A 23117-nucleotide genomic window follows, 5' to 3' on the forward strand; every position below is an offset into this window, starting at 1 on the left:
TATTTTTTGGTCATCTTTTGTTGGCTTTTAAAACTTTCCAAATCCTCTGGCTTACCATTAATCTTTGCCGCATGTATGTTTTTTCTTTCAATTTGATTCTATCCTTAACTTGCTCGGTTAACCATTGTTGGCTTATCCCCTTCCTAGAATCCTTCTTTCTCACTGGGATATATCTTTGTTGTGAGTCATGAACAATTTTCTTAAACATCCGCCATTGTTCATCAGCCGTCTTTTCTGCTAAACTCCATTTCCTGTCCACTCCAGCCAACTCAGCCCTGATTCCTTTGTAATTACCCTTATTTAAGTTTAGCACAGTTGTTTCCAACCTAAATCTCTCACTCGCACACTGCTAAATTCTACAATGTTTTGGTCACTGTTTCCTAGGGGATCTTTTACTCTGAGATTATTTATTAAAACTACCTCGTTACACTTTACCAGATCCAAAATAGGCTGATCCCTGGTTGGATCCACAACATATTGTTCTAAGAAACTGTCTCGAATACACGCTATGAATATTTGCTCATGGCTACCTCTGCCACTTTGATTTTCCGAATCTGCATGAAGATTAAAGTCACCCATGATAAATGTATTGCCCTTTTTACATGCCCTCAATATCTCCTGATTTATTCTCTGTCTACAGTATAGCTACTGTTAGGGGCCCTATGAACTACTCCCACCAGTGTTATTTCTTACTTAAGCCATATGGATTCTACATCATCCAATCCAAGATCATTTCTTGCTATCGTACTTATGCCATCTTGTACTAAAAAAAGCTACCCCACCACCCTTTATTTACTGCCTGTCCTTTCGAAAAGTCACATACCCATGAATATTTAGTTCCTAGCTTTGATCTCCTTGTAACCATGTCTCTGTAATGGCTATAAGATCATACCTATTTGTGCCGTTTAATTTATTTATTTTGTTCCAAATGCTACGTGCATGTAAGTAAAGAGCCATTAATTTTGCGGTTTTACTGTCTCCCCCCACCTGATTTGCTGCTGTTCTTTTTGTTTCGACACTCTGTCCCTTCCTCTTGTACTTTGGGTATCATTACCTGAATAGCTGCCTGGCAATGCTGCCATATCGTTTTGCATTTTAAGCCCACATATACCCTCTCCAGAACCCTCCTTCGCCCTCTATTTAGTTTAAAGCCCTCTCTACAGCCCTAATTATTCGATTCGTCAGGACACTGGTCCCAACATGGTTCAAGTGAAACCCACCACACTAGAAAAGCTCCATTCTACCCCAGTACTAGTGCCAGTGCCCCATGAACTGGAAACCATTCCTCCCACACCAATCTGAGCCATGCATTTAACTCCTTGACTTTATTTACCCTATGCCAGTTTGCACATGGGTCAGGTAGTGATCCCGAGATTATTACCTTGAAGGTTCTGCTTTGTAACTTAGCTTCCAACTGTTCAAATTCTTTCAGCAGAACCTCCTTTCTAGTCCAATCAATGTCGTTGATACCACTGTGGCCGATGACTCCCTCTCCTCCCACTCCAGGTTCCTCTTCAGCCCTGAGGAGATGCCCTTAACACTGGCATCGGGCAGACAACACAACCTTCGGGACTCACGCTCATGGCGGCAGAGAACATTATCTATCCCCCTAATTGTACTGTCCCCTATCACTACTAAGTCTTTGTTTCCTCCCCCCACTTGAATATCTCCCTGTACCATGGTGCAGGTCAGATTGCTCATCCTCCCTCCAGTCTCCGCTCTCGTCCATATAGCTTGCAAGAACCTCGTAACTGTTGGACAGTTGCAGGGGCCGAGGCTCCTTGAACGCTACCCCCTAGGTCCCCATACCTGCCTCAACTGCAGTCACACCTTCCTGTCCCTGATCACAGACCCGAATTGGAATTACCTAATCAGAGGGGTGGGACTGCCTCCTGGAGCAAAATGTCCAGGTAACTTCCCCCTCCCTGATGTGGCGCAATGTCTGCAGCTCAGACTCCAGCTCCTCAACTCGTATGCGAAGTTCCTCGAGCTACAAACACTTACACGTGTGTTTGCTCTGGATCACCTTGGTGTCCAGCAGCTTCCACATGCTGCAGCAGCAACACATCACCCATCCTGCCATCACCATTGTATTTAATTAATTAATTACTTTAGTGTCCCTGCTCTTTACAATTTTTATTGTAATTAATTTTTTTACACCAGCATCAACCTTATACTTAACAAGCTGTTTTTAAGAAGAAGAAAGGAAAAAAAACTAGAGACCCAAGTACAAACTGAAGTCCTTCCTTTTACTTTAAAGACTAGAAATATTCACCAGTCCTACTCACTAATCAGCTGTTTTCCCTGTACCCGCATCACGTTGTGGTTTTGACATCACCCTGCTGCTGGACTCACTGAATTATCCCCACTCTTTTTTAAATGAAGTTTCTGCACTCTTTAAAATGAAGTCTCCCCTCTCTCCCCAGTCTTTTTTAAATGAAGTCTACATAACATTATAAAGTAACATGAGTTGAAAACATCCTTCAAGAAATTGATTGAACTGAAACTTGAGTCATGATCGTTGTTCCCATCTTTGTCAATGGTGTATTCAACTTTCTCAAAAATGCTCATTCAATGTAAATTTAAAACCAGATGATGAGTAGATACTTTTTAAATTTCTCTCTATTTATTAACTTGCATCTTACATATTTTGCTTATTTGTGTCATTTAGATTATTTATTTCATGCTTTAACCATAATCAAAAAGACAGCAGGTGACTCATCTGCAGAACCACTGTATTGGCCTCTGGAAGCTGCATGGGATTAGCTATCTGAAATAAAGCACCTGGTCTCTCCAGTATGGAAGTGATCATTCTGAGTAGCAAGCCATATCCTAAAATTCTGTAATTCAAATATTGGTGCACCATGGCACTACACTACCTGTGTGCATGGATTCATATAAAGTTCACAATACTCCTTGTGTTTGAAAATTACCTCATTAAGTTCCAGTTGTAAATTTACAAATACACATTAAGACTTTTATACCTGTATTCAGTGAAGCCTAATTATAGGAACCGAAGTTCCCTTGACTTTTCGCTTTGTGTTTGTGATTCATGCCCCTAGGTCTGGAGCTGTTGGAAAGCAGTGTCTGTGATGGTAACACTCAGCAAAAACACAAGTTGCTTCATTTACAGGCAGAAGCAATGGTCAGATCTGGTGACCCAAGTAATGCAGAGAAAGCCTTTAGTATCTTTGAACAGGTATGGTACTCTCAAATGTACAGTCCTGCATTGTGTTTCTAACATGAAGTTCTGATGCTTTTTCTATTAACATTACTATAAATTGCATCCAGAGGTTTTGTAGACAATTACTGACACAAGGGGGAAATCAATTTGCCCCTAGTGGATCTCTTGATGCAGCAATGGATTTCTGCAGTTTTTATTTTTGTCAAAACACGGTTTGCAACATTGAAATTTTGTGCTTTTCAGAAACTGTCTTAATCTTTTGGTTTAATATACTGTGTTAGAGATAGGAGAGAGATGGTGGGATAACTCTCCCCTTGCTCATTGCTTCTTGGTTGTCCGCAACAAGATGTATATTTAGAGGGAGTTTTTTAAAATCATTTTAGTGTTGTGACTTTTAATAATAAATGAGATAAGCTTTCTCATAAGGTTAAATCAGAATAAAGATAAATGTTTATTCACACAGCACCCAGCACCCAGAAATGTAAATACAATGAAAACAGTTGCTCCCTCAAACACATAGCTACAGGAAAAGATGAATTCTAGAGATGAATCATGCACTTAAGCTAATAACATAATAACAAGAAGCAAAAGAATCACATGCTTGAATCAGTGCTTCTTAAGATGCAGTATTGCAGCCTGGATGTGTTCTCTCTTGTTCTTTAGCGATAAAGTAAGTTGGACATCTCTGGGTTTCCAGATGAAGTTGTGGCTGAGTTTCAGTAGAGACGAATCCTTGCAGGTGAAGGCAAATTAGTTCCCTCTCACTGTCTGGGTTGACTGGTTGTTAGACAGGGCCTGTCCTGTTGGAGGAATGGTCCCTCTTGTGTCCTGTTAGTATTCAGACCAACATCTATCTCTGGCTCATTCTCAAGGTAAAAGGTTTCTAATCTGAAGTCAGTTTTGATCATTTGACCACATGATCAGTACTTCTATTGTCCAGAGAAATGATTCTAAGTTAGAAGCCATTGTTACACAATAGGAGGTGAATATTGGCTGTTCACACCTGCTTGTGATCAACTGGATTCTTTGCACCTCTCTTTGTTTATTAAGTTTCGAGCTCGCAGACAGAGAGTCGGGGGGGCTATTTATTTTGAGTTCCTGGTCATACCTAGACAATGGGAGGTGTAAATTCACAAGTGGTTTCGCATTTTAAATGTCTTGTCAAGGGAGGATTTTCCACTTACATTTACATTACTTCATTTACACTTTAATGACATTCCAGAAGCATGTTCAGACATGAGCTTGTCCGTCTAAAAATCACAAAAGTTTACCTGACCTTCGGTGGCCATCTTTGCAGGACACAGTCCACTTTTTAAAGGAAAAGTGAATTTCAAAGAATCCATGTTGACTGAAGTCTGTACCTTGAAAGTTAGGAATATAATACGTCTTTACCGGGCATGACAGCTGGTCTCCTACAACTTTTAATTAGCCATGAATATATGGCAAGGTGCCATGGCTCTGTGCTGTCACAATGCTGCTTAATCTTGACCATCTGCTTTCTGCTTAAGATTAAACAGCAGAATTTAGTGTTAGACTAATGTTCCGTCAATGATCTGCAACTCATTGATTTACTTCTAATATTTTCTTATTCACATAGTTTAGGGCGATCTTCTAATCACTTTAAATGGAATCTGCTATTTTGTATAAATTCAGAAATAGCTCTGAATTCTATTTCTTTCAGCTGAGCAGTATTTACCTTGTCCAGAGTAGAGAATTGAAATATTATGGGTACTTTAGAAAGCAATCAACTGATATTTGTATAATCCTGTGGATGTTGCAACTTTTTCAGCTTCCTGGCTCCAATGAACCAGCACTACTTGCCATGAAAGGCCAAGCTTATTTGAACAAGGGTCTGATGAAACAAGCATCTCAGGTTGATTTGTGCTTTTGATTGCTTATTAATAACATGCAAATGCACATGAAGTTCATGTTCCAATAATTGCCAACGTTATTTTCACTTTGCAAATGTAACGAACTTGCTGTTTTGAATATTTACATTTTATTCCTAGTAAACAGGAAAAAAATACCTTGAGTATTGAAATCAAAATTGGAATAAAATGTATAGAAAATTTTAGATTTTAGTATTTTTGATATTTCTTCCCATTAACAACAATCTGCTTATTATACAAATATTTCACAGAATTTTGAATCTTTACTGAAAGATAAAGTATTTTTCCTTCATCCTGATAGATTGCAATGGATCTTATGGCTTCCTATCCTGACCTGGCTGAGACTTGGGAACTCCAAGGTCTTATTGGTTATACCCAAAAAAATTATGTGCTGGCAGAACAAAGGTAAGAGAGGCCATTTAACCCTGAGCTCACCTTGTGCTCACAAACAAAAGCAAAGGTTCTTTTTTCTTAATTCTATATTCTAAGTTTGATTTTAAAAAGAAAAGCGAGGCTGTGGATTGTGATTTATTCCATTTTTCAACCTAGAGAATTAACTAGATTCCGAATTGTGAAAAAGCTTAAGATTTGAAAACTAGAAGCATTGAAGGCATTAGATATTTCTGAAACTTGTATTGCTAATGGCATACTTTTGTGAAGGGGCACAACTGAACTGTGCTAACTGAAATTTTAAGGGATTGAATTCCCCTGAAAAAGGAAACATATACTTATCCTCAAAGTACAGTCTGGAGTAATCTGTTCCACTCATGGCAATCAAAGTACAGCCCAAAAGATTCCCTGTGGGGGATGCAGTAATTGGCTTTAAGCCCAAATGCAGATACAACAGAGTTGGAATGTGGAGTTCGCAGAAGAGTACCTATGTGGTTGTGGACTCTCAATTCTTGTGATTGGAGTTTGGGAAAATGGAAAGAGGCTTGCATGTTGAGGGGACAAGGTGCCAACCAGACTCTTAAGAGCAGAGATACAGATCACAAGTGAAAGTGGAACCTGTGGATGAACAGTTCGCTTGGAAGAAAACTGATGGCTTCAAGTGACCAATATGGCAGCAAAAATTTTACAGAATTGTTTGATGTTGACTGTCACATTTTCGCTATATTTTTCTCATGCCTTTGCCAACATTTGTGATATTGCTTGAGGACCAGCACCTTAGCCTGCTATATGGCACCACCAGGGGATGAATGCCAACAACAGGCTTAAACTCAATATAAAATAGCAATTGTGTCAGCCATAAGATAGTAACTACTAATTGTAGTAACTAACATCAGGGCCAGAAATTTCCCCCAACAGGGCGGGGGGGCTTGTGTGTGGGTGGGCATGAACCTGATCAGTGCCCCTGATCGGGTCTGCGCTGCCATTTTACATAGGTGGGCCAATTAAGGCCTGCCCATTGTGACGCATGCCCGGAAGCGCTGAGTGCTCCCTGTGCAGGCCAGGGGGGAATTCCCTAAGTAGTTCCCTATGCTCTTGCACGCATGTGTGCGAAAGAGCGCAGAGATCTCCCTGAGGCATGGAGGTGCCTCGGAGATTTGTTTGTGTTAAACTTTTAAATAAAGGATTTTTAAACTTGTCCCCTCGTGACACTATTAGATGAGCTGGGACATGTCAAAGAATAAATGAATAAATTTTTATTAGATTTTAAAATAGTTCATGAAACCTCATCCCACCCATGGATGAGGTTTCATGAAAAATGCGAAGGCTGCCTGGGCTTTTCGCCTGCCCACCAACTTTAAGGTTGGATGGGCAGCTCAATAAATTCAGTTAATTAGGTTTTAAATGACTTTAATAGGCCTTTGACAGTTCGGCGGGCATGCAGCCGAGTTGGCTGCACGCCTGTCGAACTGAAAATCTAAATGACATGCGGTGATGCTGGGACGCCCGCCTGATGTCACCGTGCGTCATTTTATGCGTGGCCCCGCTCGCTGATGGGAAAATGTTGCCCCATATAAAACTTTACATGTCAAAGATCCTGTGTCATGCTGCAAGCTGCAGGTATGTTTAATGTAAAAATGCCATAAAAGATAATTGAAAAAGAACTTTTCAATGGATTTTGAAGTTGAATGTTGTGACCAATGTACCATTTTTCATAAATAATAGCCATATACACACTGTTTCTAAAGACAGTTGAAAATAACTGTTGTAAGTACCTAGCTTGTGGTTCATAGCAATATTTTAGAGGCAATTTTTAGTTCTGAGTCAGCAGGCTCTAGGCAGTGAAAGCTTTGCTGTTAGCTGGCTTTGTTTAGTTGGGGCTCAGGAGAAGTCCCAGGAGCCATTTGATATCCTGTGTAGATGGGGCTCAGGAGAAGTCCTGAGGAGCAGAGAAGGTGGCAGAAGGTCACTGGCTACGTGCTGGAAAGGGTTAAGGCTCAGAAGAAGCTCTGGGAGCCATTTATGATTTTGTGTAGCTGGGGAGATTGGAACTTGGTGCCAGCCCAGCGAAACTAGCTGGCTATTAAAGAGCTGAAATTGCGCCAGTAAATAGGGCAGGATTGCAGACTTGGAAATCCAGGGGAACGGAATCTCTTGAGACAAGATTGAAACCCTTGGAGGTGTGCAGCCATCAAGGCACTGATTTGGAGCAGTTTTGATGGAATTCAGAGGTTTGATCTTTGAAAGTGAGAAGTTTTGAGTCCCTCATGAGGGCAACAGTTTCAACAAGCTTAATTGGTTGACTCAGTGTTTACTGACGTCTGGGTGGTTTGCTGAGAAATCCATGGGATCTCTCTTGGTCACCTTTACAAGTTATTGTGCAGTGTGATGTTTTCAACTACAGTTTGCCTGTTAATTCACACGTACCTTATATTAACCCTGAGTATAAGATTGATGTGAATTGTTTTATTTTTCTGACCTTATGTAGTAAAGTTTATTTATTTTTGGTTGTTCAAAACCTGTGCAATCTTGTTCTGTTAGAGCTTTATTCTCTTAGTAATGTCTTGAATCTTAAACTATATCCACGTTAAACAAAATATTATTGGACCCTAACTGGATCTTACCAAAAACTTCGGGGTTGGGACTAGGATCATGACATAACATTTATAAGTGATGAAAAGGCATTTTGAGGCTCAGATGATGAATATAAAATTTGCTCTTGTAAATGTGAAGAGGATCTTTCCTCTGGAAGAATCTAGAACTAGGGGACACTGTTTAAAAATAAGGTGTCACCCATTTAAACAGAGATGAGGCGAAATTTTTTCACTGAGGGTCATGAGTGTTTGGGACTCTCCCTGAAAAGGTGGTGGAAATGGAGTCTTTGAATATTGTTAAGGCAGAGGTCGATGGCTTCTTGGTAAGCAATGGGATAATAGGTTATCGATGGTAGGTGGGATGCAGATTTCAGATTACTATCAGATCAGCCATGATCTTATTAAATGGTGGAGCAGGCTTGAGGGGCTGAATGACCTATCCTGCTCCTTGTTCGTATAATATGCCAACAATTTTTCATTATTTTGGCACAAAGTAAAGCTGAATCACTGACATGGTATCACCTCAAGTCCTTAGTTTCCTGTTTTGCTGCTGTCTTACTTGGTCACTGAAAGAAAATTGAAATCAACTGCATGACAGAATTACTCGAGTGCTAAAATATTCTGTGATGGAAAGGAACTTTGAAGTCCTCACCTTTTAAATGGACCTAATTAATTCCTCTTTTGGAAAAATAAAGTCAAATAAAATTTTTACATATGTCCCTACAGTTTCCAGAAAGCTGTGAAAATAAAAGCAGACTGTGGAGAATATTATCACTACCTTGGACTAACTTACTGGTTCATGGGAGAGACGATGAGAAAAGACAAAACTAAAACTGCTACACATTTGTTAAAGGTTTGTGAAACTGTAATGATCTTTCTTACGATGTACAAATTCTGCAAGTAAATACTTGCAAGTTTCAGACCATGCCACGCTGGTTAATGTAGAATGGTTGTAAAATGATATGTAGGGTAACCCACACAGAAATTTTCAGGGTACCTGACCCTTTAAGAATGCACCTAATCACATTCAATGATCTGCCTCTGACTTCTGATGTGTCCAGATAGATATTCCATTGATGGAATAAAAACAGAAAATGCTGGAAAAGCTTAAGTTCTGGCAACATCTGTGGAGAGAAAAACAGAGTTAACATTTCGAACTTGTATGACTTCTTCAGAGCTGAAGAGAGGTAAAAGTGTGATGGGTTGATTAAATGGAATTCTTTACCTCTCCTAACCAAGAAGACACTGCGGCCCTCCTCCTTGGTATTCTCTTGCTCGTTAAGCAATTCCATGGCTTTTGTCTCCACTACCCTACCCAGAAATCTGTTCCATCTGTTGATCTTTTTTGTGTGAAGAACCTCTGGCATCAGTCCTAAATTTGCTTTTTGCTCATTGCAACTTGTTCCTTACTCTCATGGTTTAGTTGTAAATAATTCAGTATGTGCCTTTTCCCTGAACTGCCTCAAAGACTGGAACGAGATGGTATTCAAAGTACGATCAGGCCACTATACAGTTTCTCTGATCTTTTGGCCATATAGTTCAGCATTCAGTTTTCTTGATTGATTGCTGCTTCACAATGGTGGAATATATTTAAGCATTGAGTCTACAAAATCTCCAATTCTCTTTAAATTTCATCTGTAGATAATTCAAAATTGTTCATGCATGTACTTATTACATCCCTTTTTTTCTATCTTTCTGCAATACTTTTACCTCATTGGTCAGGAAGAGGGATGGAGTCAGTGGCTAGGGAATGGAACTTGTGGCAAGGACTGATGAGCATCACTTTATTTAATTTGTGAATTTCTCTTGATCCATTATTGCGTGTCAGATAAGCATTGTGATAGATTAGAAGCAGTGGAAGAATCAAGATAGTTGGTGATGCAGAGTTGGATGTTGTCAGTGTAAATGTGGAATCTGACATTTTTGGCTGATGGAGCATTCGACAATTATCGGCTTTTCTACCTTTTTTAATGTAGTCTACATAACATGCCTTTTTGTTTCAACCATGTGTTTGAGATTCAGTGCCATGGATTTTCTGTGAGCTTGAGAATGCTTTACACTTCACTGAAACATCTGTAAGTTATCTGATATAAGCTACATAAATTGAAAGTCATACTTGGATGCATATAGTCATATCAATGTGCCATGACCATCTTGGTTATAAAAAGGTAAAGGAATAAGTACATTTTTAAAAAGTTTCAAAGAAATTGTCTAATGAACAAATAGATACTATGTTTTATACTAACCCATAAACTAAAGTAGCCCTCGAGTGTTTGTGTAAACTTCAGTTATTTTGGCTATCATTAGAAATGCCTCTAACTCCAATATGAATGGTGTGAGCCAAGAGAATTGAAAGGTGAATTAAAATTTTAAAAAGATAGGAACACAACTGCATGTCCTGATTTTTTTTTTTGTCCCTGTTCTTCTGTCCTGACAGTTCTTGGATTTGTTTCAGTAGCTTGTGCACAGTAATTTTGGTGTCATGTACAGATATGCACCCTGCCACATTCTCCAAGGAGACACCAAGAATAATGTAATAGAAGATTTGGTGAAGTGATTCCTGCCTGAATATCATATTATAGAAGTGTAATGCAACAGAAAGGGGCTGGACAAGACCCAGCACCCTAGTTTATCACTCGTTTTACCTTTCCCTTGGCCCCCGGATCTACCAACAGTGGGCAGTAACTTCTGAGCTCCTGTGCATTATATTGTCGGAGTACTCCAAAGATGTGCTGGGGAACTCCTGTGGATGTTTGCAAGTAAGGCTTGCATGACAATTGCCCAGAAGCGCAAACTTCCCCTGGGCATTTGCCCTTGTGCTGGGAGCCATACGAAAATGCAATTTAAATCGCAAACTTCAGATGTTTCCGAATGGGTTACATCAATAGTTACCCAGAAAAGTTAGAAGAATTGAAACTACTTTTAACTATTCCACAAACCCAGACTGACCCCCATCCCTGAGGGATCACCCCGTTAAGAACTGTCCAACCCATGGAACTCTCGCACCGCCTTCCTCCTCCTCCTCCCACCAACACAAACTTCCCAACCCGTGGGTACTCACCACCTCACCCCAGCTCGGCCTGACAGCCCCCCGCAACTCTCTGGAAACCCCGCCTCCCCTGCACCCTCATACTTGCCTTCTCCCTGGCCTGTCAAGGACATTAAACTTCCCTGGATCTTTAACTTACCTGGTTTACAGCAGTTAGTGCTGTAAAAAGTGGGCCTGGCATCTTTGCAACCAACAGAGCTCCGCTTGATGCTAGACCCTGGGGATGTGCTGCATTACTCTGATCTCGCCCAGCCTGAGTTGGAAGGTCTGGCGAGATAGGATGGAAAAATATTTCATGCAAGAAACTAGGATTGCAGTGGCAATCCAACTTTGATTACTGGTCTGAGGAAGTTCAGGCCCACAATTTCATTTAAGTAGCAGCATTCAAACAAATGCACTATACCAGGAAACTGAGCATGAACAAATTTATACACTTGCAATCCATCCATCAATTGGCTTATCCTTCAGTCTCTGTTGTAGTATATTTGATACTACCTAATTGTACCTTCAAAGTTTTGAAGAAGACTTTTGTTTCAAACTGTTGTCATTAACACTTCTGACTTTGATACCAAATTATACATAATTTTTTTTTTAACCAACTGCAGGCTGCCAAGTTGGACACATACAATGGAAGAACATTCTGCTACTTAGGCCACTACTATCAAGACATAGTACAAGATAAAAGCAGAGCTCGAGGTTGCTACAAAAAAGCCTTTGAACTAAACAATAGTGATGAAGAAGCAGGAGCAGCTGCTGTTGATATCAGTGTTGAACTTGGAGATATGGTACTGAACATGTTTACCTGGAACCAGTCCAAAGCTATTCACAGCTCCCAATTTGCTTGCTTCCTTTTTCTTTTTCCAACCGGATAACTTCTAATCCCCAAACTGATTTTCACAGTGAGGGTTACCCCGGAAGTTCCTTTCTGTAGAAAAAGCTAGGTGAATCTCCAGCCTCATTTAAATCCTCACAAACCTAGTCAAACCTGAGCTCCCATCCACATCCTGTGTGGTGAACATTAGAGACTGGCTGCTTCTATCTCTCTGGTCTCGCTATCCACTCGCCGCCCTCTGCCCGCCCACCCCCCACTCACCCTTGCCTTCCGCCAGCCCCTGCTATCTTTAGACCCAACTCAATTCTATCTTGAAATTAAATCAACAGTTTAAGTATAATTGTTTACAAAACCTGACATTCTTAACACTTCCCTGTGAAGCTTGGAGACATAACAGTCTACCCAGAGTCAGCACAAATGCTCTTGCCATTGCCTACAGTTGTGAATATTTTGGACCTTCTGCCCAGTAGGCTTCACTGCCCCCATAGCAACCAAACCACCCAGGCTTGTTGGTAATCTGGAGTCTGAGCAGGTCACATGACCCCACTTAAACAAAGTCCCACAAGAACAGAAGAATTAGGAGCAGCAATAGGCTATTTGGCCCCTCAAGCCTGCTCTGCCCTTCAACAAGATCATGTTTGATCTGACTGTGGCCTCAACTCCAATTTTCTGTCTGCCCCCCCACCACCCATAACCCTTGACTTCCTTGTCAATCTAATATCTAAGTCAGCCTTGAATATATTCAATGACCCAGCCTCCACTGCTCTCTGGAGAAGAGAATTCCACACACCAACAACCCTCTGGCAGAAAAAGATTTTCCTCACCTCAGTCTTAAATGGAAAACCCCTAATTTTTAAACTGTGTCCCCTAGTTCTAGGCAAGGCCAAACATCCTCACAGGTTCCACCCTGCTCAGCATCTTATGATGTTCTTGTTCTAAACTCCAATGGGGAGAGACCCAACCTTTCCTCATAAGATAACCCCTTCATCCCAAGCATGAGCCAAGTGATAAACTGCTACAAATGCAGTTGTATCCTTTATTTAAGGAGACCAAAACTCTACACAGCACTTCCGATGTGGTCTAACCAGGCCCATATAGCTGTTGCAGCACTTCCCTACTTTTATATTCCATTCCCCTTGCAAAATGTATGCCAACATTCCATTTGCCTTCCCAACTACTTGCTGTCCCTGCAGAATAACATTTTGTATTTCATGTGTCAGGGCACCCAGATCCCTTTGTACCCGAGAACTCTGCAATTTCTCTCCATTCAAATAGTATACTGCTTTTCTATTCTTCCTGCCAAAGTGGACAAGTTCACATTTTCCCACCATATACTCCATCTGCCATATTTTTGCCCACTCACTTAACCAATCTAAATCCCTTTGCAGATTCATCATGTCCTCTTGACAACTTACTTTCCTACCTATCTTTGTGTCATCAGCAAATTTAGCTACCATACATTTGGTCCCTTCATTCAAGTCATCAATATAGATTGTAAACAATTGAGACCCTAGCACTGAACCCTATGGCACTCCACAATAAAAATCTTGCTAACCAATCCTTTATCCATGCTAAAAAGTTACCCCATAGACCATAAGCTCTTGTGTAGTAACTCCTGATTGGCAAGTCATTGAATGCCTTTTGGAAATCCAAATACACCACATTTACAGATTCCCCTTTATCCCTCTTGCTTGTTACTTCCTCAAAAAACTGAAATAAAATAATCAAACATGATTTCACTTCACGAAACGATGTTGACTCTGATTGTATTATGATTTTCTAAGCACCCTGCTATTTCCTCCTTTTATAATTGATTCTGGCATTTTTCCAATGACAGATGTTAGGCTAACTGGCCTATAGTTTCCTGCTTTGTCTTCCTCCTTTCTTGAATAAAGGTGTTATATTTGTAATTTTCCAGCCCACTGGGACCTTTCTGGAATCTAGGGAATTTTGGAAGATCACAACCAATGCATTTGCTATCTCTTCTCTGCAGCCACTTCTTTTTAGACCTTAGGATGCAAGCCATCAGGTCCTAGGAACTTGTCAGCTTTAACTCTAATATTTTTACCAGTATTTCCGAATGATTGTGATTCTGACCTGAGTTCCTTCCTCCCTTTTACCTCTTGATTGTTAAGTATTGGAATGTTTTTTGTGTCTTCTACAGTGAAGACAGACACACACACACTACCTGTTGAAAGCTTCTGCCATTTCCTTGTTTCCTATTATTAATTCCCCAGTCTCACCCACTAAGGGACAAACGATTAGTTTGGATACTCATTTTCATTTTAAGCACTTGTACGAACTCTTAGTATGTGTTTTATATTTCTAGCTCACTTTTTTTCTCATTGCCTACTTTCTCCCTCTTTTTTATTTTAGTCATTGTTTTCTGGTTTCTAAAATCTGTCCAATCTTCTGACATACCACTAATCTTTGCAGTATTTGCAGAGGAAGCTAGCTAGAAATATAAAAACATAGTAAGACTTTCTATAGATATTTAAAAATGAAGATGTAACAAAGTGAACATTAGTCCCACAGAAACTGAGTCTGGGGAATTAGTAATGGAATGTAAGGAGATGGCAGTTGAATTGAACAGTATTTTCACAGAATCACAGTGCAGAAGAGGCCCTTTGGCCCATCGAGTCTGCACCGACACGTGAAAAACACCTGACCTACCTGCCTAATCCCATTTACCAGCACTTGGCCCATAGCCTTGAATGTTATGACGTACCAAGTGCTCATTCAGGTACTTTTTAAAGGATGTGAGGCAACCCGCCTCCACTGCCCTCCCAGGCAGAGCATTCCAGACCCATCACCACCCTCTGGGTAAAGAAGTTTTTCCTCACATCCCCCCAAACCTCCTGCCCCTCACCTTGAACTTGTGTCCCCTCATGATTGACCCTTCAACTAAGGGGAACAGCTGCTCCCTATCCACCCTGTCCATGCCCCTCATAATCTTGTACACCTCGATCAGGTTGCCCCTCAGTCTTCTCTGTTCCAACAAAAACAATCCAAGTCTATCCAACCTGTCTTCATAACTTAAATGTTTCATCTCAGACAACATCCTGGTGAATCTCCTCTGCACCCCCTCCAGTGCAATCACCTCCTTCCTATAATGTGGCGACCAGAACTGCACACTAACTCCAGCTGTGGCCTCACCAAGGTTCCGTACAACTCCAACATGACCTCCCTACTTTTGTAATCTGTGCCTTGATTGATAAAGGCAAGTGTCCCATGTGCCTTTTTCACCACCCCACTAACATGCCCCTCCGCCTTCAGAGATCTATGGACACACACACCAAGGTCCCTTTGTTCCTCAGAACTTCCTAGTGTTATGCCGTTCATTGAATACTTCCTTGTCAAATCACTCCTTCAAAAGTGTATCACCTCACAGTTTTCAGAGTTAAATTCCATCTGCCACTTATCTGCCCATTTGACCATCCCATCTATATCTTCCTGTAGCCCAAGACACTCAACCTCACTGTTAACCACCCGGCCAATCTTTGTGTCATCCACACACTTACTAACCCCACCCCCCACATAGTCATCTTTGTCGTTTATATAAATAACAAATAATAGGGGATCGAGCGCAGATGCCTGTGGTATGCCACTGGACACTGGCTTCCAGTCATTAAAGCATCCTTCTGTCATCACCCTCTGTCTCCTACAACTAAGCCAATTTTGAATCCACCTTATCAAATTACCCTGTATCCCATGTGCATTTGCCTTCTTTATAAGTCTCCCATGTGGGACCTTGTCAAAGGCTTTGCTGAAATCCATATAAACTACATCAACTGCACTACCATCATTTACACACCTGGTCACCACCTCAAAAAATTCAATCAAGCTTGTTAGGCATGACCTCCCTCTGACAAAGCCATGCTGACTATCCCTGATCAAACCTTGCCTCCCCAAGTGAAGATAGATACTCTCCTTCAGAACTTTTTCCAATAGTTTCCCTACCACTGACATGAGACTCACTGGCCTGCAGTTTCCTGGCTTATCTCTACAACCCTTCTTAAATAACAGAACCACATTAGCTGTTCTCCAGTCCTCTGGCACCTCCCCCGTGGCCAGAGAGGAATTAAAAATTTGAGTCAGAGCCCCTGCGATCTCCTCCCTTGCCTCCCTCAGCAGTCTGGGACACAAGTCATCTGGACTTGGAGATTTGTCCATTTTTAAGCCTGCCAACACCTCCAATACCGTGTCACTCCCTATATCAATTTGCTTAAGAACCTCGTAGTCTCCCCGAGTTTGTTACCTTCATCCTCATTCTCTTGGAGGAAGACCAATGTGAAGTATTCATTCAACACTCTAGCGATGTCCTCTGGCTCCACCCATAGATTGCCCCCTTGGTCCCAACTCTTTCCCTGGTTATCCTCTTCCCATTGATATACTTTTGAATCTGTGTTCACTATAGAGGATACAGATAACATCCCAGGAATTGCTGTAAGTCAGGAAATGGAAGGGAAGGTGGAACTCAAGAAAACTACCGTCACCGGGGAAGTGGTATGAGCAAATTGTTGGAGCTATGGGGTGGCAAGTCCCAGATGGACTTGCATCCTAGGGTCCTAAAAGAAGTGGCAAGTGAGATAGTTGATGCATTGGTTCTAACTTTCTGAAATTTTCTTGATTTGGGTAAGTTTCCATTAGATTGAAAAATATTGAATGTAACTCCTTTATTCAAAAAGGAAGGGAGACCAAAACCAGGAAACTACAGGCCAGTTAGCTTGTTAGAAGCTATTATCAAATATGTTAGAGCAGGGCACTTAGAAAAATTCAAGGTAATCAGACAGAGTCAACATGGTTTTGTGAAAGGGAAGTCACGTTTAACCAATTTATTGCAGTTCTTTGAAGAAGTCACATGCTCTTAAAGGGGAACTGGTTGATGTATTGTACTTAAATTTCCAGAAGACATTTGATAAAGTGCCACATTAAAGGTTATAAAGGAAAGCTCATGGTGTAGGGGATAACATATTGGCGTTTTCTGGTTGGCAAGACATAACTAGTGGTGTGCCACAGGGATCAGTGCTGGGACCTCAACTTTTTACAATTTGTATAAATGACTCTGATGAAGAGACCGAAGGCATGGTTGCTAAATTTGCTGATTACGCAAGATAAGTAGGAAAGTAAGTTGTGAAGAGGTCATAAGAAGGCTACAAAAGGCTATAGATAAAGTGAGTGGGCAAAGATCTGACAATTGGAGTATAATGTGGAAAATGTAAAATTTTCCATTTTGGCAAGAAGAATAAAACAGAAGAATATTGACTAAATGGTGAGAGATTGCAAAGTTTTGAGATGCAGAAGGATCTGGGTGTCCTAGTGCATGAATCACAAAAGGTTAGTGTGCAAGTACAGCAAGTAATTAGGAAAGCTAATAGAATGTTATTGTTTATTGCGAGGGGAATCGAATACACAAGTAGGAAGGTTACGTATCAGTTGTACAGGGCACTGGTGAGACCACATCTGGAGTTCTGTGTACAGTATTGGCCTCTGTATTTTAGGATGTAAATGCGTTGGAAGCGGTCCAGAGAAGACTTACTAGACTAATACCTAGAATGGGCAGGTTGCCCTATGAGGAAAGTTGGATAGGCTAGGCATGTATCCGCTGGAGTTTAGAAGAATAAGATGTGACTTGGTTAAAATATAAGATCCTGAGGGGTTGTGACAGGGTGGATGTGGAAAGGATGTTTCCCTTTGTGGGAGAATCTAGAACTCAGGCCACTGTTTAAAAATAAGGGATTGCCCATTTAAGATCGAGATGAGGAGAAATTTTTTCTGAGGGTTGTGAGCCTTTGGAACACTCTTCCTCAAAAGGCAGTGGAGGCAGAGTCTGAATATTTTTAAGGCAGAAGTAGATAGATTCTTGATGATCAAGGGGGTGAAAGGTTATCGGGGGTAGGTGGGACTGTGGAGTTGAGGTTGCAGTTGAATGGTAGAGCAGGCTCAAGGCGCCTAGTAGCCTACTCTGCTTAATTCGTATGTATTAAATGCTTTTTTTTTTAGTTTAATACTGTCTTTAACTTCCATAGTTAGCCATGGATCGTGTATCCTTCCCAGTGTTGCCTTCTCAATGAAATATATCTTTGTTGAGAGTTGTGAAATATCTCCTTAAATGTCTGCCACTGTTTCTCTACTGTCCTACCTTTTAACCTATTTTCCCAGTTCACTTTAGCCAGCTCTTTCTTCCTACCCTCGTTATTGTCTTCACTTAAGGCAATGTCCAACCCCTGGCTATGCTGCCTCCTAGTACCACTACATTTCTGTTTACTTCCCCCCCCCCACCCCCCATTTGAATGGCTGCCTACACCATGGTGCCATGGTCAGTTTGTTCACTACCCTGCAGTCCCTGCTATCATCCACACATTGCAAAAACCTTTGAACTGACTCACAGTCAAATCCTCCTATCCTTGACCATGGACCAAATCAGAACACCCTAGCCTAAGGAGTGTGACTGCCTTCTAAAACAAAGTCTCCAAGTAACATTCCCCCTCCTTGATGCGTCAGTGTCCAAAGCTCAGCCTCCAGTTCATTAAATCTGAGTCAAAGTTCTTAAGCCACAGACACTTACTACAGATGTGGTTGGCATTGATCACATTGGCATCCACACACTACTATCAAGATATAACAAACTTCTGAACTTTGTATTTGTGACTGTGGTCAGTATCAGATCAGCCGCTCGTAATTCGCAAGCATTGCACTTAAGGGCAGCTGTTCAAGCTAGGAAGGCGACGAGCTCAATCCCTGGGTATTAAGGGATTTGGGGCAAAGTTGGGTATATAGGTTTAGTTCACAGATCAACCATGATTTCATTGAATGGCAGAACAGGCTTGAGCAGCTAAATGGCTTACTCGTGTTCCTATGTTCTTGTATACTTGTGTTGCAATAACCAACATTTAATAAAACTTCTTTCTTCACCATATGTTTAGTTTTACCAGAAAGGAGTTGACATTAAACAGGCAATCTAGATTAATTCAAGAACAGCAAGTCCTGCATTCATATAGCACCAATAAAAAAATCCCTAAGTGCTTTAGTAGGACATTGTAAGAAAATTGGATTTTGAACCAAATACAGAGGCATTAGGAGGGGTGAGTAAACATTTAGTCATAGATGGGATTTAAGGAGAATTGTGAAGTAGTTAGGGCAAGCCAATATTTTAAAAGATCTATTTGCATTTTCCTCTTCCTGCCTTATTGTGCGCTTTTGTCATTTGGCAGCTGCTTGGAACTATGAAAAATATAGGTGAACTGTCGCTGCTACTTTCTTTCACTATGGCAAAATAGCTTGACCTGCACTCAATAACCAATGATGCATAACTGAACACAGTAATCCACTATTTGTTGGGCAAGTATTCTACAACCGCATAATGCAACAATTTTTTTTAAATTGAGTATTCTGCAATTACTGTGACATGGGTTGGATGATGGGTAACGATCGAACGACATAGCCCTGACTGTTACTGAAACTCCAAACTGCAAAAGATTTTTTGCCCTTGTATATCGGAATGATACTTCTATTTTGCTATATTGCTCTTCCTGGGTGCCTCAGCACAGGACTTTGAAGCAAGACCAGATGTGAAGGACAGTAGCCCTGATTTTGCCTTAATAATACGAACATACATATGAACAAGGAGCAGGATTAGGCCATTCAGCTCCTCAAGCCTGTTTCACAATTTAATAAGATAATGGCTGATCTGATAGTAACCTGAAATGTGCATTCCACCTACTGCCGATAACCTATCACCCCCTTGCTTATCAAGAATCTATCCACCTCTGTCTGAAAAATATTCAAATTCACTGCTTCCACCACCTTATCAGGAAGAAACTTCCAAAGACTCACGACCCTCTGAGTGAAAAGATTTCGCCTCATCTGTTTTAAATGGGTGACCCCTTATTTTTTAACTGTGGCCCCTAGTTTTAGACCCTCCCACAAGAGGAAACTTCCTCTCCACATCCAACCTGTCAAGACCTCTATATCTTAATGTTTCAATCAAGTTGCCCCTTACTCTTAACTCCAGCGGATATAAGCCTAATCTGTCCAGCCTTTCCCCATAAGACAACCTAGCCATTCCAGGTATTAGTCTAGTAAACCTTCTCTGAACTGCTTACAATGCATTTACATCCTTCCTAAATAAGATGACCAGTACTGTACACAGTACTGCAAATGTGGTCTCACCAATGCCCCTGTACAACTGAAGCATAACCTCCCTACTTTTGTATTCAATTCCCCTTGCAATAAATGATAACATTCTATTAGCTTTCCTAATTACTTGCCGTACTTGCATATTAGCCTTTTGTGATTCATGCACTAGGATACCCAGATCCCTCTGCATCTCAGAGCTCTGCAATCTCTCACCATTTAGATAATGTGCTTCTATTTTATTCTTCCTGCCAAAATGGACAATTTGACATTTTCCCACATTAAACTCCCATCTGCCAGATCTTTACCCACTCACTTAACCTATCTATATCTGTTTGTAGCCTCTTATGTCCTCTTCACAACTTATTTTTCAACCTATGTTTGTGTCATCAGCAAATTTGGCAATCGTCCCTTCAATTCCTCCATCCAAGTCATTATATAAATTGTAAACAGTTGAGGTCCCAGCACAGATCCCTGTGGCACACCACTCGTTACATCTTATCAATCTGAAAAAGACCCTTTTATGCCTACCCTCTGCTTTCTGTTAGCCAGTCAACCTTCTATCCATGCCAGCATGTTAACCCCCATGCCATGAGCTTTTATCTTCCGCAATAACCTTTGATGTGTCACTTTATCAAATGCCTTCTGGAAATCTAGGTACAGTACATCCACTGGTTCCCCTTTATCCATAGCACACTTTACTTCCTCAAAGAACTCCAATCAGTTGGTTAAACACAATTTCCCTTTCACAAAACCATGTTGACTCTGCCTGATGACCTTGAGCTAATCCAAGTGCCCTGCTATAACTTCTTTAATAATGGCTTCTAACATTTTCCCTCCAACAGATATTAAGCTAACTGGCCTGTAGTTTCCCACTTTCTGTCTGCCTCCCTTTTTGAATAATGAAGGTACATTTGCCATCTTCCAACTAGTGGGACCTTCCCCAAAGCTAGGGAGTTTTGGAAAATTAAAACCAAAGCATCAACTATCTCACTAGACACTACTTTTAAGATCCTAGGATGAATTCCATCAGGACCCGGGCTCTGGTCGCCCAGCAGCTCCAACAGTTTACTCAGTACCACTTCTCTGGTGGCTATAATTTTCCCAACTTCCTTTCCCACTTTCATTTCCTGGTTTGTAGCTGCTTCTAGGATGTATCCTCTATAGTGAAAACTGTTGCAAAATACCTGTTCAATTCATCTGCCTTTTTTTTCCATTATCAATTCTCCAGACTCTCTCTCTATCAGACCAACACTCACTTTGTTAACTCATTTCTTTTTAAAATATGTTTAAAATCTCTTACTATCTGTTTTTATAATTCTAGTTAGCTTTCTTTCGTACTCTAATTTTTTCCACCTGATTAGACTTTTAGTCATTCTTTGCTGTAATAACATGAAGCTGGCAGCGCTCACCTATATTAGAGTAAATTGTACTGGAGCTTCTGGAATATGCCCATGTGCAGTTAAACGTGTCGATTTGGAAGTTGCTATCTTTGTTACCATGCTGCTCCACAGGCTGCATTATAACAGAACCTTGCCAATAGACTTAGTTTTGAAAATCTCGCATGCAGTTGGGTATTTACCTACCCATCAGGAAAATATTAGGGCTGGTGCATACAAGAGTTTAAACTGAATGATGGTAATAATTACTGCCAAACAACCTGTCTGGCCCTAATGTTTCATTCTTTCAGAAGCTTTTTTTATTCATTCATTGGATGTGGGTGTTGCTGGCTAGGTCGGTATTTATTGCTGAACCCTAATTGCCCTTGAGAAAGTGGTGGTGAGCTGCCACCTTGAACCACTGCAGCCCATGTGGTTAATGTTAATTAGCTTTGGGGAATTTTTTTAAATTAAATACTTTTTCTTTTTACATTTTTCTGTCTGTCACATGATGCTCTCTCCCATCTGCCTTTTCGATTCTTTACTTTGCTCATTGTATGCGGTTTAAACATAATTTATGTTTCTTGGCTTAGATTACATGTCTTGGTGAGGTTTCTTCAACCTGGCTGAAGAGCCTCATTGCCATTCACAGGTGCCTCAGAACCTCTATAGAGGGCACATGCTGGATCAGATATGAATAGAGCAAGTCTCTGCTCTAAAGCAAGTGGAACCTTTTGTGGGCTGTTATCAGTGAGGTGATTGGCGAGTATTGCTCCTTTGCCACTGACTGCCTAATATATGCTGATGGTTTAACTTGCTGTGCTGCGAAGCCACTCCAGTCAGCTAGTTTACAAATAGTAAAACATACTTTGTAAATGGTGGCTAGTTGAAGAATGACAATGATTGTAACTGAATAAGCCTGAAACTGAGATGATGTTGCTTTTGTACGAATGATGGGCAACTCCAAACCAACAGTTGGAAGCCTTAATTGGAAGAAAATTGACAAATGTGGTGGAATTAAAATACAGCTTTTCGTCTGATTCCAGTTATTGCTTTTACAGGTGTATTACATGGCTGTTCACTCATTTGGTAGTGACTCAGTTATTTACAATACTTTTCATATTGACATTTCTTTGCTTTTAGGAGACTGCTCTTGCAGTCCTGAGGACAGTGACTGACCAGTCGAGTGCTGGGACAACTAAATGGGCTTGGCTTAGACGAGGACTTTATTACCTGAGAACCAACCAGCATTCGCAGGCTGTGGCAGAGTAAGATATGCTTTCTGTTTGAGCATTTGGTAGTCAACAGTTTTATTTGAGGAAAAAAGTTAGCAGACCAGGTGGATGGGTGAGTCTCATGGATGAGAGGAGCTGGGAAAGAACGTAGAGGATAATGGGAGAGAAATGGAGGGTGTGTAAATCTAGCATAGTGCCCTGGTGAGGGGGAAGGAAAGAAGGAGACAATAAGCAGAGGCATCTGAACAGATTGTCTCCACCTTGAAAGTCTTCCAGGAGTTCTTCACAGTTGTTAGAAATGAGGGAGGATCGGACAGGAGTTTAAACAAGTTGAATTACTCAGGCCTCATTTTAACGATCAATTATTTTTATGTCTGAAGTGTATTTGTATAGTTGAAGGATGAGAACCAAACAGAATTTGTAGGCTCT

General features: G+C 40.9%; 1 protein-coding gene across 5 annotated transcripts in view; it reads left to right on the plus strand.

Moving 5' to 3' along the window:
- The window catches only part of ttc37 (tetratricopeptide repeat domain 37), a 108292-nt gene that overhangs the window by 32913 nt on the left and 52262 nt on the right, over positions 1-23117 (plus strand). For all 5 annotated transcript variants that reach the window (XM_041186443.1, XM_041186444.1, XM_041186446.1 and 2 more), the window contains 6 exons: positions 3063-3199; positions 4974-5057; positions 5375-5478; positions 8784-8910; positions 11712-11891; positions 22597-22721. In XM_041186443.1, the coding sequence (XP_041042377.1) occupies positions 3063-3199; positions 4974-5057; positions 5375-5478; positions 8784-8910; positions 11712-11891; positions 22597-22721 (757 nt within the window). The remainder of the gene's footprint in view (positions 1-3062; positions 3200-4973; positions 5058-5374; positions 5479-8783; positions 8911-11711; positions 11892-22596; positions 22722-23117) is intronic.

This window comes from Carcharodon carcharias, chromosome 4 (genome assembly GCF_017639515.1).
Source record: "Carcharodon carcharias isolate sCarCar2 chromosome 4, sCarCar2.pri, whole genome shotgun sequence".
Classification (NCBI taxonomy): Eukaryota; Metazoa; Chordata; class Chondrichthyes; order Lamniformes; family Lamnidae; genus Carcharodon; species Carcharodon carcharias.